Source organism: Maniola hyperantus, chromosome Z, assembly GCF_902806685.2.
Source record: "Maniola hyperantus chromosome Z, iAphHyp1.2, whole genome shotgun sequence".
NCBI classification, from domain to species: Eukaryota; Metazoa; Arthropoda; class Insecta; order Lepidoptera; family Nymphalidae; genus Maniola; species Maniola hyperantus.
The window spans coordinates 14,873,129-14,887,788 of NC_048564.1; the positions used below are offsets into that span (position 1 = coordinate 14,873,129).

The following is a 14,660-nucleotide window of genomic DNA, read 5'->3' on the forward strand; positions in this document are numbered from 1 at the left end:
AAAGCTAAAAGCTAAATACATAAGACCCTGTCAGGGTATTGCAAATACAATTTTAGGTACAATAAAATGGTAAATATTAAAGATACAATACGAATAGGATTAAAATTATTAAAATTATCATTACTAGATATTAAATATTATTCATTTGCATGCTTATATATTATTATATTATGAGAATGTTGACTAGAATTTATTATAAAGCAAGATTAGTACAAAATAAAAATAAGGTCAAAGTATAGTAGTATTAAATAATTGCTGTCATGGTCTGATTAAGTCTCTGTCAATGGAATAAAATATTTAAAAATAGTTACTGTAAGAATTTAATTTAGTTATGGTTATGTTGCAATTATTTAATCTTACAAGGTCTTATAGTTAAATGTCAATATCAGATGTCATTTACAGGTGCGTCACGCTATTGAGGTTTATGCAGTTAGAAATTCTTGTATATCATAAAAGCATTTTTGTAGTAGCCATTGTTTTAATTTTCTCTTAAAGGTGACTTCTTTTGTTTCTTCTTTAATGTCGTTGGGAAGTTTGTTATAAATAATGATTGATCTGTAATACGGGCTGCTACGGCGTATTATTTGTAAGCTGTAATGTGGAAGAGCCAGGTTGTGCTTGTTTCGCGAGTTTCGATGGTATGTACTGTCTAATGTTTTGTATAAGTGTGAGTGTTTCCTAACATCGCCGGCTCACTACAGAGCAAGGGTCTCCTCTCAGAGTGAGAAGGGTTTTGGCCATATTCTACCACGCTGGCCAAGTGCGGATTGGCAGACTTCACACACCTTTGAGAACATTATGGAGAACTCTCAGGCATGCAGGTTTCCTCACCATGGTGATATTTTAATTACTTAAAAACGCATGTAACTCTGAAAAGTTAGAGGTGTGTTTCCGGGATCCAAAACCCAACCTCCGATTGGAAGGCGGACGTCCTAACCACTAGGCTACCACAGCTTCTTTAACCTAATGTATTATATAGCGACAGGTGGCGCTCACCCGCACAGCCCCTTTGAAAGTGGTTTCGATATCTGCAAAAGTGTCGCTACTAGATGGCATAAACAGTCGCTTCAGTAGGTACTGAGTGAACATACGTATCACAAATTTCGTCACTAGCAACAAGCGTGCCGTAGCTTAGTGGTCAGAGCGTCGGGTGCGATCCCAGGAGACGCGGGTTCGATTCCTGCCGGTCCGCGATTTTTGATATGTATTTCTAAATAATTTTAAATAGGTACCTATTTAAAATTATTTAGAAATTTCCTTGAAATACACTATAAAAATCATAAAAAATATGAGTCTTCTTAAGAGAAATTGTATAGCTAATTGCACTGTGGATGCGTTTTCGTACGAATTTGACTCGTGCGAACACGTACGAATACGTACGAACAATCGCGACTATCATTAATATTAAGTTCATAGTAAAATTCGTACGAAAACGCATCCAGTATGTGGTTAGCCTAAGTGAATGGTTTCAATAATAATAAATCTGGCGCAGTGGTGGAAACTTTGATCATATCCAGGATTCGATTTCCGGCAGGGGAAATTTGGAATTTTATAATTTCTAAATTTCCTCTGGTCTGGTTTATCGGGAGGCTTCGGCCGTGGCTTGTAACCAAACTACCGGCAAAGCCATGCCGCTAAGCGATTTAACGTTCCGGTACGATTTTGTGTAGAAACCAAAGGGGCATGGGTTTAATAAAAACTGCCTTGCCTTTCAGGTTAGATATTGCTTCATCAGACTGTATTATTAATTACCACCAGGTGAGATTGCATTCAAGGGCTCTGAAGGGATTGTATCTGAATTTTTAAAAAAATCGCCAAGTGCAAGTTGGACTCGCACACGAAGGGTTCCGTACCATCGTTAAAGAAATATCACTTTTTTTTCATGGCAGGCATTTTGAAATTTTTATTGTTTGTTATTATAATGGCAATAGAAATCTCTACATATTGGTTCTATACGGTATCTAGGGTCCACGAGATACATTCCGCTGACAGACAGACGAATGGACGGACGGACGGCCAGCGGAAGCTTCCCGTCCCGTTGGCATCCTTCTGGTACGGAACCCTAAAAATGAATGGTTCACTCACTAGGCGTTATCTTCTCAGGTTCTAGAAAGCTCTCGGATTCGGGCTCGGTCATGTCTCCACTGAGATATCGTTGCTCCACGTCGATGAAATGACCCATCGTTACTATGGTTACAGCGAAATAAGCCTGCAACAAAAGAACCTCCGTTTAGAAAAGAACTAACAACCGTACTCAGAGTAGCTTAATCGTTACTTAAGTTTAGTTAAAACGAGACAGAGCTATATCTCTCACATAAATCTGTCTCGTTTTAACTCAATCGCGACTCTGACAGTGTTATATTATAAAAACTGAAAATTGCTCTGCACATTGTCCCCAACCAGAGGCGTCTCTAGCCCTTGTGGCGCCCGTGTGCAACCAGTACCCTGGCGCCCTCTAGTCTAGTAGGAGCAGGGTCAAAATGGAATACTAACAGTTATATTTTCAAACGGAAATTCGGATGCAAATGGTGCAATTTTAAATGATGACGGCATCGGCCATAACACGAGCGCAGGGTCTTTGAGAGCACCGGCATCGACGCATCTTTGGAGGTGTCGCATTAGAGGGCGCTCGGCGCCCCCTTAGACCCGGCGCCCGTGTGCGCCGCACACCCTGCACCATAGCTAAAGACGCCTCTGTCCCCAACAATAGCTCAACGGGTAAAGCAGTGGACTGAAAACCGAAAGGTCAGCGGTTCAAACCCCGCCCGATGCACTATTGTCGTACCTACTCCTAGCACAAACTTGACGCTTAGTTAGAGAAAAGGGGAAAATTATACATGTCTAATAACGACTATGAAGTTTAGATCATTGTGGCTTTGTTAGATAACAGGTACCTAACAAAGGTGTATAAAATCTTCAAAATATAAAGTGATACCTATATGACGCTTTGTTGGTCTCAACAGGTCTCAACAACAGGGATAATGCTCTACAAATCCGCTATCTCCTTCTAATGGTCGATGTACATTATTTTCTGCCGCGTACTGTTAGGTGCTAGAATGGTGCCCCCCCCCCCCCCCCCCCCCCCCCCCCTAGGTGGACGGACGACGGATTCAGGCGGCGCAAGACCGTAGTGTGTGTAAGTCACTACAAGAGACCTATGTCCAGCAGTGGACGTCTATCGGTTGATGATGATGACTGTATGTCTGTATGAAATGGATTGTAAATAGATAGCCTATTTTCTTCGTTTTCTGCGTTAATGCTATTGGGGCGGATCGAGATTGCAATCTACTTGCCCGAGATATGAAATGATATAAAATTGCAATCGATATCATCTAGCTAACTGCATTTTGCAAGACATTATTAAGTTGATACTGTAAATTATTAGGTATACACTCGCACACGCATACACACACATACACACAAGCATACACACACTGTTGTAATTTTATTATTGTATATACCTACATTTATTCTAAATCTGTTCTGTTCAAATAGTTTTAATTATAATTTTATGTAATCTCTTTTGGCCTTCTGTTATACCTAGATTTAAATTTAAATAATAATTATGTATTTACGCTGTTGATTACTTTCAAATAAACAAAATTGCTAATGCACCTGGCCGTATTATGGAGGATGGTATTTGGCTGACCAGAACTTATAAGCTGTGATAGCCCAGTGGTTAGGACGTCCGCCTTCTAATCGGAGGTCGGGGGTTCGACCCCGGGCACGCACCTCTAACTTTTCGGAGCTATGTGCGTTTTAATTAATTAAACATCACTTGCTTTAACGGTGAAGGAAAACATCGTGAGGAAACCTGCATGCCTGAGAGTTCTCCATAATGTTCTCAAAGGTGTGTGAAGTCTACCAATCCGCACATGGCCAGCGTGGTAGACTATGGCCAAAACCCTTCTCACTCTGAGAGGAGACCCGCGCTCTGTAGTGAGCCGGTGATGGGTTGATCATGATGATTTGGCTGACGTCAAAATGACGTCATTTCGATGTTAATGAGACATGGTACCAGCGCAATAGCAATTTGCGGGACTTATATATTATGAGATTTCATTGAACCCATGTTATAACTCTCACATAACATAATAAGGCGTTCCGACGTGGTTGGTCCCTGAAGAATTCTCAAAAGTATCCAAAAGTGGTTTGCTAAAGTGCCTGTATAATATTATTATTATGTGATTACAAACTAATTTTTTTATTTATTTTTTATTCAGATACAAGTTAGCCCTTGACTGCAATCTTACCTGGTGGTAAGTGATGATGCAGTCTAAGATGATAGCGGGCTAACCTGGAAGGGGTATGGCAGTTTTTATTAAACCCATACCCCTTTGGTTTCTACACGGCATCGTACCGGAACGCTAAATCACTTGGCGGCACGGCCTTGCCGGTAGGGTGGTAATTAGCCACGGCCGAAGCCTACCACCAGACCAAATTTAGAAATTATAAAATTCCAAACCCCTGCCAGGAATCGAACCCGGGACCTCCCACTAATAAGACCACAGCGCTCACCACTGCATCAGGGAGGTCGTCAAAAATTATATTTACAATTGGAGATAATTTAAGCAACAAAATATTTACACGTATCTTTCCAAGGTACGGAACCCTCGGTGCGCGAGTCTGATTCTCACTTGGCCGGTTTTTATCTTTGTTTTATAAATCTATGCTCCGGGTGTATAAATCATAAAACTTTAGGGTCTCAGCTGAATATTTTATGCTTTATAGTTTTTGCTGCAATAAATTTCATGTAGTAGAGATTTATAAGTTATCGCAGTGGATTGTCTGATGAAAATTTATTTTTGAAGTACCTAGCAAAATTCAAGTAGGGTTCGAGAGTCACACTATGATTTTATATGAAAAGTTTTGAAGAATATACATATCATCATCATCATCATCAACCGATAGACGTCCACTGCTGGACATAGGTCTCTTGTAGGGACTTCCACACGCCACGGTCTTGCGCCGTCTGAATCCAGCGGCTCCCTGCGACTCGTCTGATGTCGTCCGTCCACCTAGTGAGGGGTCTTCCAACGCTGCGTCTTCCGGTGCGAGGTCGTCATTCCAGCACCTTGAGACCCCAACGTCTATCGGTTGTACGAACTATGTGCCCTGCCTATTGCCACTTCAGCTTCGCAACCCGTTGAGCTATGTCGGCATATATGTATATACATATATGTAGACATTATATAGGTATATAGGAGATATATAGGTAGATAGATGTCATCGACCTCTGTGGATATTTTAACGCAATGTATAGATTTACATCTACCTTATCTACGTATATGTATGAAATTCATTACCAGTTACGATTTACTAAATTATATATTAATATATATATATATATAATAATTATTTATTAATACCACCACTAAACGCACCAGAGTATGATAGTACACCAAACAAATATTCATTTTTTACCTTAGAATCTAAAATTTAATTTAATTTTATATTTGAACTTTGTAAAAATATGGGTACAATTTGCCTGAAATAAATAACATTATTATTATTATTATTATTATTTACACGCAAAATGGAACAAAAACCAAAATCTAAATCTTTAAAAAATAAATATACTTTTTTATTCAATTAATCTTTTTAAGTATTTTTGAATCGTCAGATGCATCTACCACTGGTTCAGAATGCCTTTCCCATCGAGAAGAACCAGCGAGAACATCGGCGGTTGCTCTTTTCAAAGATTTGAAATACCATTTATACCAATTTCATAAAAAAGTATTTGCAGTCCCGCGCGTTGCTGGAACGAGCTGCAGGTCAAATCCACGCTCTTTGATAATCTTCAATTGTGTAATACATATGCTTTTTCAAGAGCATATTTTTAAGAGATTTTTTAAACTTGTGTAAAGGCAAGTCCAAAATAGTTTGCGGAATTTTGTTATAAAAGGTTATACCCATACCCACAAATGATTGTTACGGTTTCCAGTTCAATACTTATATTAAAATACAACAGTGTATGTATCTGGTTGTCGGTATGTCTGCTACATTTTCACGGTCTGTTATTTCAGTGAGTACCGCTCATGAACATTTGCAGCACCAGAGGAACCACCAATGCATTACTGGCTTTTCAGGAATTTGTTGATCCACCCCTTGAAAACCACCCCATGTTGAAATCTTGTGGGAACCGCACGGCCGCGGCCGTGGCGGGTGGTAAGGGTTTTAAATATTATGTACTAGCTGCCCCGGGAAACTTCGTACCGGCTAACAGTCGATTCTTTTTCAGGCATATTTTTAAAATTTTCTCTCCGTAAGAACCATCCTCGTACTTCAAGGAATATTATGAAAAAAGAATTAGCGTAATCGGTGCAGCTGTTCTCGAGATTTGCGATCAGCAACACATTCAGTGATTCATTTTTATATATAGAGATTACTTACGTCACCCCTAGTTCTCAAATAAGTACCTAATATTTAACAGAAGTCGACTCACTCACTCTAGTTCACTTTGCTTTCAGTCCGTCAAAAGTCTCAATATAAGAAAAGAATTAATTCAAACATAGAAACAGAGATATTCAATCTGCCTTTCTTTGAAACAATCAAAACAAGTCTTGAGTTTCATTGTTTTTAGTAAAAGATAGACAAAAGATTTAATTATAAAAAATTCCATTATAAACGCGGGAATTTCACTTGTTAATTTATAACTTAGCAAATATCCTTTGTGAAATCCTACATTGAAGTCTTATTGGAGTATCATAAAATAGGTACTTAGTTTTATTATGATACTTCAATATAATTAGTACACTCCAGTAGAATTAATGTTTACTGAAAATAATACAATAAAACTTAAAGCTAGCCTTTTTTACCTTAGAATCTCAATTTAAATTTTATTTTATATTTGACCTCTGTAATAATATAGGAACAATTTGCCTGAAATAAATAACATTATTATTATTATTAACTAATTAGACTATACAAATCAGTAGGGCGATTGTCTAAAACCTGCCTCAATCATTATTACAATCTCAATTGTTCTGATTAGCTGAATTTGTGCGATTCTTGTTGCAACAATGCATTGTGGCCAATAGTGAGCGAGCATTAACCAATCAGAGATGATTGCGATCGTGACATTGTAGCTGTCAAACAACCGCGGTAGGGCCACTGGTCCGCGTGGAATGGTGTCATGAATACTTTTTTATTTATTTATTTATTTTTATTAATTGTACAGGGGTCTTACATTTTCTATCTTGCCAAACTGGTGGGCCAGTTTGTTGGCGAGGTGGCGCTCTTAGTACCTATTATGTAAATAACTTACTACTATACTACTGGCTGCATGTTTACTTAATTTAATTTATTCAAATCAAATTTTTTAATTTGGAAATTTACAATTATCACACAAAATGTCATCACAAATCACAACTAAACAATAAATACCTAACAATGGAAGGAGCCTCAATAGCTACTGCTGTTGTCAAAGTGACTATTGTCGTACTTATTCTAGCACAAGCTTGACGCTTAGTTGAGGGGGAAAGCGGAATATTAGTCATGATTAGTAGTAGCATGTCCAATACTCTTTAAAGAAAATAGAAGAACGATAATGGTTACAATACCTAGCTAGTACGACTTAGACACGGCCGAAGCATCCCACAAGACTAAACTAGAGGCAGTTTAGAAATGCCATGTAGTCTTAGTGATATTTCACCGCGATTAATAGCCTCATCTGGTGACAGAAGGGATGGCAAATTTTTTGCGCAACGGATCCAGTGCGCAAATGCAGCCAGTATTCGTGGCACCATTCTACTCGGGCATGAATTGTGTAGTAATTAGATAAGGCTAGCTTAAGGTTTTATTGTAATACAAGCTTGTGCTCGCGACTTCGTCCACGTAGACTACACAAATTTTCAACCTCTATTTCGCACTCTTAGGGGTTGAATTTTCAAAAAGTCTTTCTTAGCGGATGCCTACGTCATAATAGCTATCTGCATGCCTTCAGCCCGATCCGTCCAGTGCTGTGTGTTGATAGATCAGTCAGTCAGTCAGTCACCTTTTCCCAAATCGAACCCAGGACCTCCACTTATAAGACCACAGCGCTCACCACTGAGCCAGGGAGGTCGTCAAATTGTCTTTAATACTAAAAACAATTTGGAGATGGATATAATCAGGCTAAAGGGAAAATGTAATGTTCCGTCGGCCCGCCCAGGCGCGTATTGATGGATGATCACAAAAGAAAATCCGCCCAAGTGTCTGGCGAGTGGCGAGTCAGAATAGGGCATCAAGAGTTCCGTACTACAGTCGTATTTTTTCGACATTTTGCACGATAAATTAAAAACTATCTAAATCTTAATCTAAATCAGCCTGTGCTGTCCCACGTCTGGGCAAAGGCCTCCCTCCGATCCTTCCACCATTTCCTATTTCGTGCCTCTATAGGCCACATAACTGTAAAGTTATCTAATTCACCACGCCAACATCGCCTCGGCCGACCACGCTGGCGTTGATGATTCTGGGGCGTCCAAAAAAAGCAATTAAAAACTATTATGCATAAAAATAATACCTATATGTATATAAATCAGTTTTAGAATGTACAAGTAAAGCCTTTTTATATGATACCCCACTTGGTATAGTAATCTTAATTTGAAAGTTGAAAATTTTTAGTTTTAATTATTAGTTTATGAACACATTTTAATATTGTTTTTGTGATGTAACCACAAATTCACGGTTTTAGTATTTATTCCTTTACTTGTGCAATAAGACCTATCTACCTGCCTAATTTCATGATTCTAGGTGAACGAGAAGTACCCTATAGGTTTTCTTACAGACACGACATACAGACAGATAGACAGACGGGTGGACATACAGACAACAAAGTGATCCCTCAAGGGTTATTTTTCCTTTTGAGGTACGGAACTCTAAAATTAAGAAAACCCTAATAGCGTTCCGAAGGATTGGGCCCGTCTCAGTCTGGGTTTGTTTGGCATTCACGTTACTTAGATCTGGAACTTAGGGCTGGGACACATCACCGTGTCACTGTCGTACTAGTACCGTGCGGGTCATAGTAATTCCGTTGCGATGACACTCGTAAAGAGCTGCTCGAAAAATTTAATTAACTTACAAGGATTTAACGTTATGTTTTTAAATAACATTTTTTAATATTATCGATAGACCAACATTAAAAATAATTAGAATTTATAAGTCCAGCAAATTGCTATTGCGCTGGAACCATGTCTCATTTACATCAAAATGACGTCAGCCGAAATAAAAATATACCATCAGCTCGTCTAGTGCTGACGTCACTAAAATTGCAGCCACGCGCATTAGCAGTTTGCGGGACTTATACACAGACTTATTTTCTATTTTCCGTTTATACCACTATATACAATAATACAATAAGGTGACAGGTTTACGCTGAAAGCTTTTATGCAGTGCCACGCTTTGAAAGCGGTTTTGTTTTAACTCAGAAGTGCTAGTAAAGTGCAAGGCATGGTAGGTATAGTACGCGACAGGTTGAGATGACTATCGGGGTATGAGGCAGGGGGACGCCCCGCACACTCGCAGTACTCGCACATCACCCGCACTCGCTCACACCGGATTAGCGCGGGGGCTGTGCGGGTATCCGGGGCGTTCCCTCCCCGATTGCCACCTCGACCAGTCGCGTACTATATACCTGTATGCATTGTATGATTGTTCTTAAAAATGCTATAAGGAAATTCTGTTTTTTTCCAATTTTTTGATAGTCCCTCTAATCAGAACTGATAGAGTGAAATGTCGGCTTTAAAAAACTTCATGGTTACACTTCATGGTTACACAGGGATACATGCCCTGTGTATAACTACAGCTGACCAAATGTGGATTGGTAGATTTCATAAGTCATCATCATCATGATCAACCCATCGCCGGCTCACTACAGATCACGGGTCTCCTCTCAAAAGAAGGGTTTTGGCCATATTCTTCCACGCTGGCTATGTGCGGATTGGTAGACTTCACAGTTAAAGTGACATTTAATTAAATAAAACACTCATAACTCCGAAAAGTTAGAGGTGCGTGTCTGAGATCGAACCCCCGACCTCCGATTAGAAGGCGGACGTCCTAACCGCTAGGCTATCACATCAACAAAAAAGGGTAAAACATCGTGAGGAAACCTGCATGCCTGAGAGTTCTCCATAATGTTCTCAAGGGTGTATGAAGTCTGCCAATCCGCACATGGCTAGCGTGTAGCCCTTCTAACTCTGAGAGTAGACCCGTGCTCTGTAGTGAGCCGGCGATGGGTTGATCATGATGATGAGTATGTACATACCATAGTGTAGAAGGCGGCAGCGTAGCAGCCTTTGCGCAGGCTTCGCCAACAGCAGCATGATTGAATTATCGGCATATTTGATCCTAGGCTTCTTCTGTGAACAATATAGAATGGAAGTTTTATTAAAGTGCACCGCTTGTAATGTCATAGGTATGAAACTTGAACTTAAACTTGAACTTGGCCAAGTGCGTTCAGAAGAACGCGCAAATTGTAGGCTACCGTAGCGATGCTAGTTGCTAAAAACTTTTTTTTAGGGTTCCGTACATCAAAAGGAAAAAAGGAACCCTTATAGGATCACTTGTTGTCTGCCTGTCTGTCGTGTCTGTCAAAAAACCTACGGACAGGTGTAGGTGTGTGCGTGACAGGTTGAAATGACTATCGGGGAGGGGACGACCCGTACACCCGCACAGCCCCCGCGCTAGCCCGGTGCGGGTGAGCGCGTTTGACGTGCGGGTGTGCGGGGCGTCCCCTGGTCTCATACTCCGGTTGCCATCTCACCCAGTCGTGGACTATATATCATTACTCATTAGATTCATCTGAATAACGAGGTTGAATATATACAATTCTTAAAAATCAAATTAGCGAAGTGCAAAGTCGCGGTTTTCTTTTGAAAACTTTTTAAATTAGGTTACTTTTACTTTTGCAAAATGACGTCACCTGTCCGCTCTTACTTTATAAACGAAAGGCAAATGAAAGGTCATGAAAAGCGCCGTACTTTTCTATTTTGCAAGTAAGATTTGGCTCCCAAGTAAATAGGGTTGCCAGGCGTCCGGATAAAGCCGGACATAGGTAGGCTTTTTGATTGCGTGTCCGGCCATAATAAACGGTGTCCGGCTTGTCCGGCTTTTGTTAGGTTTTTTACATTTCGCATACGAGCGTGGCCGAGCGCAGGCGAGTCGACCGTCGGTCGCTCTTATGCTTAACAAGATTTATGACAATAATAAAAAAGCTTGATTTTACATACTATTTTTTTGTCGTATCTATTAATACTAAGACACATAAAATCCTCAATAATATCCGGCCTTTCTACCCAAATGTCCGGCCAAACTGGCTGGTCTGTCCGGCTATTAGGTTTGGCGACCTGGCAACCCTACAAGTAAAAAGCAAATGTATGAAATACGTGGATTTAGAGCTGGCGCGCACCACGGTAAATTTCTGTACGTTTTTTTCCGCAAAATCTGTGAACTATAGAACTGCACAGAAGTGCTCGCATTGCGGAACCAATTCCGCATCGGATTAGCAAGATAAATATTCAATTTTGCGGATTTTAAAACGCACCGAAACTCACCGCACCGAACTCTTTGATTTTCCATGATAAAATTTAGTCTATGTCACTCTCCCCGGTCTTCAACTATACCCATGTCAAATCATGTCAATCCGTTGCGACTTAATTGAAGGACAAACCAACAGATTAATAAACCAGCAAATAAACACACTTTTTTAAAACAAAATTGGTTTAACACATAGACAGACACACTTTAGCATTTATAATATTAAGTACTTAGTATGAATTTATTTATTACTAGCTGATGCCCGCGACTTCTTACGCGTGGATTAAGGTTTTTAAAAATCCTGTGGGAACTCTTAAATTTTCCGGGATAAAAAGTAGCCTATGTCCTTCCCCGGGTTGCAAGCTACCTCTGTACCAAATTTCGTTTAAATCGGTTGAACGGTTAAGCCGTGAAAAGCCAGCCGACAGACAGACAGACACACTTTCGCATTTATAATATAAGTATGGATACAAAGAGAGAATCTGACCGACTGACATATAACTTAAACCACTTTCATATTGGTTTTCTCTTTGACCACCGCCTAATTTTTTTTTCAAAACTTTTACTCAAACGAAGAAAAATGAATCTGTATATATTATGAAAGGAAAAGCTGACTGACTGACTGATCTATTAACGCACAGCTAAAACTACTGGATGGATCGGACTGAAATTTGGCAGGCAAATAGCTTAATGAAATAGATATCCGTTAAGAAAGGTTCTTTTGGAAATTCAACCCCTAGGACGGTTTGAAATTTGTGTAGTCCACGCGGACGAAGTCGCGGGGATAAATTAGTATTTAGTAAATCATCATCATCATCATTATCATCAACCAATAGACGTCCACTGCTGGACATAGGTCTCTTGTAGGGACTTCCACACGCCACGTTCTTGCACCGTCTGGATCCAGCGGCTCCCTGCGACTCGTCTGATGTCGTCCGTCCACCTAGTGGGAGGTCTTCCAATTTAATAAATAGTTAATTATTATTTGCTAAAAATATAAATAACGTGTTCGCAGCAAGTTTCAACACCCACGAGATTTTTTAAAACAAATCAAACAAATTTTATTGCGATTGGTTTCAGAAAAGTTTTCCAATTTTAAAGTTTGAAGGTATAATGCTATCTATATTGAGGGTAGGTATCATAGAGATATAATAAAACATAGAAGTGGTCATAACTTTTTTCCGCTCTTGTACATCCATGTGTCAGCTAGGTATTATTATCCATGCTAATATTATTAATGCGAAAGTATGTCTGTCTGTCTGTCTGTTTGCTAGCTTTTCACGGCCCAACAGTTCAATCAATTCTGATGAAATTTGGTACTTTTCTAACTAACTAATCAAAAAGGTATTTTATTAGGTACCTTTTTTGAATAAATCATTTGACTTTGACTTTCACTTTGAATAAAATGCCTCTACAATGTAACATGTGTCTACATATCAACCTCTAACCTACATTTATAGCCAGTGGTGGACCAAGAATAAGCTAACTTAGTTTGGTTTAGCTCTCAAACCAGAGTTAATCCTTCATACTTGTGCAGAGACCGCAAACTATACAAACTAAGTTATGTAAACTTACTGAAATATGTGAAGCTTTCCCAGCTTGAGATGAGATGCGGGAACTTCCTATTTAATTAATCTTTAATCTATATACATAAAAGGAAAAGGTGACTGACTGACTGACTGACTGGTCTATCAACGCAGTTCAAACTACTGGACGGATTGTGCTGAAATTTGGCATGCAGGCAGCTATTATGACGTAGACGTTCGCTAAGAAAGGATTTTTGAAAATTCAACCCCTAAGGAGGTAAAATAAGGGTTTGTAATTTGCGTAGTCCACGTGGACGAAGTCGCGGGAATACACTAGTCGTGTATTCACTTTTCGCGTGTAGTTAACTTCTCCAATCTATTATCTTGGCGTTTATAATCGAATGTCATTATTATCTGAGTTTGCTCGGTGTTAAAGTGGATCCGCTGCACTTTAGATAACGTTATTTCGTTGTAACCATTTCGATGCGACGTAACAACACAGCCCAAAGATATTATAAAACTCCAGAGAACCAGAGAGGCCAAGCTCATAGAACCATGGAATTAGGAAGTACCTGCTCTGTAGGTACATTATTATTTCGTACAATAATATGTCATACACACAACACATATATAAAAAGAAAAGGTGACTGACTGATCTATCAACGCACAGCTCAAACTACTGGACGGATCGGGCTGAAATTTGGCATGCAGATAGTTATTATGACGTAGGCATCCGCTAAGAAAGGATTATTGAAAATTCAACCCTTAAGAGGGTGAAATAGGGATTTGAAATTTGTGTAGTCCACGCGAACGAAGTCGCGAGCATAAGCTAGTCATAATAAAAAGCGAAGAAAAATTCGTAATCTTGTGTGTGTGACACATATACCTACGCGTTAAGAGTGAACTAGAGTAAAGGAACTCTCGGTTTGATCCTGAATCGACGACAGAGTGAACTAGAATGAGGGAACTCTCGGTTTGATCCTGTATGTCGATTTCGTCTGCATCAATCATTATTACAATCTCAATTGTTCTGATTGGATGAATTTGTGCGATACTTGTTGCAAAGATGCATTGTAGCCAGTAATGAGTGAGCGTCAACCAATCAGAGGAGATGGCGATCGTGATACTGTAGCTGTCATTCTGCCGCAATCGTGCAGCCGAATCGGCGATTAGGCTATGTTGACGCAAAATCAAAGACAAATGTGGCTAACTTACGACCACCTGCGTCAAATGTATACCTACCTATACTTACTAACATTGACGCCTGCCACTGACGTCGAAACCTCGACGTTTTGTTAGAAGGTCCCCCTGACATGAACTGTGCCTTTGACTTTGAACGTGTTTCAAAAATGGCAGCCCGTTACCTGGGTAAAAAAAAGCTAAAAAAAATATCTTACTTTGTTGTTTTCCAAGCTACAATTTTTTTAGGGTTATAATATAAATCCGATATCCATACCGACTCTTTCACTACCCATAATATTATAAATGCGAAAGAATGTTTGTTTGTTAGTTTATTAGTTTGTTGTTTCAGTAGCATAGAGAAACTGTTGATCATCCGCAAACGCGGAACATTCGCATTAATTCAGACATCTGCATCCGCATCCGCATCTACGAGTATTA

At 39.5% G+C, this 14,660-nt stretch overlaps 1 protein-coding gene across 4 annotated transcripts in view; it reads right to left on the bottom strand.

Annotated features, from left to right (window-relative positions):
• The window catches only part of LOC117995269 (uncharacterized), a 123,797-nt gene that overhangs the window by 80,453 nt on the left and 28,684 nt on the right, over positions 1–14,660 (bottom strand). For all 4 annotated transcript variants that reach the window (XM_069508721.1, XM_069508719.1, XM_069508720.1 and 1 more), the window contains exons 2-3: positions 10,244–10,337; positions 2,086–2,209 (exon numbers count right to left, since the gene is read on the bottom strand). In XM_069508721.1, coding sequence (XP_069364822.1) covers positions 2,086–2,209; positions 10,244–10,318 — 199 coding nt within the window. In that variant the 5' untranslated portion in view covers positions 10,319–10,337. The remainder of the gene's footprint in view (positions 1–2,085; positions 2,210–10,243; positions 10,338–14,660) is intronic.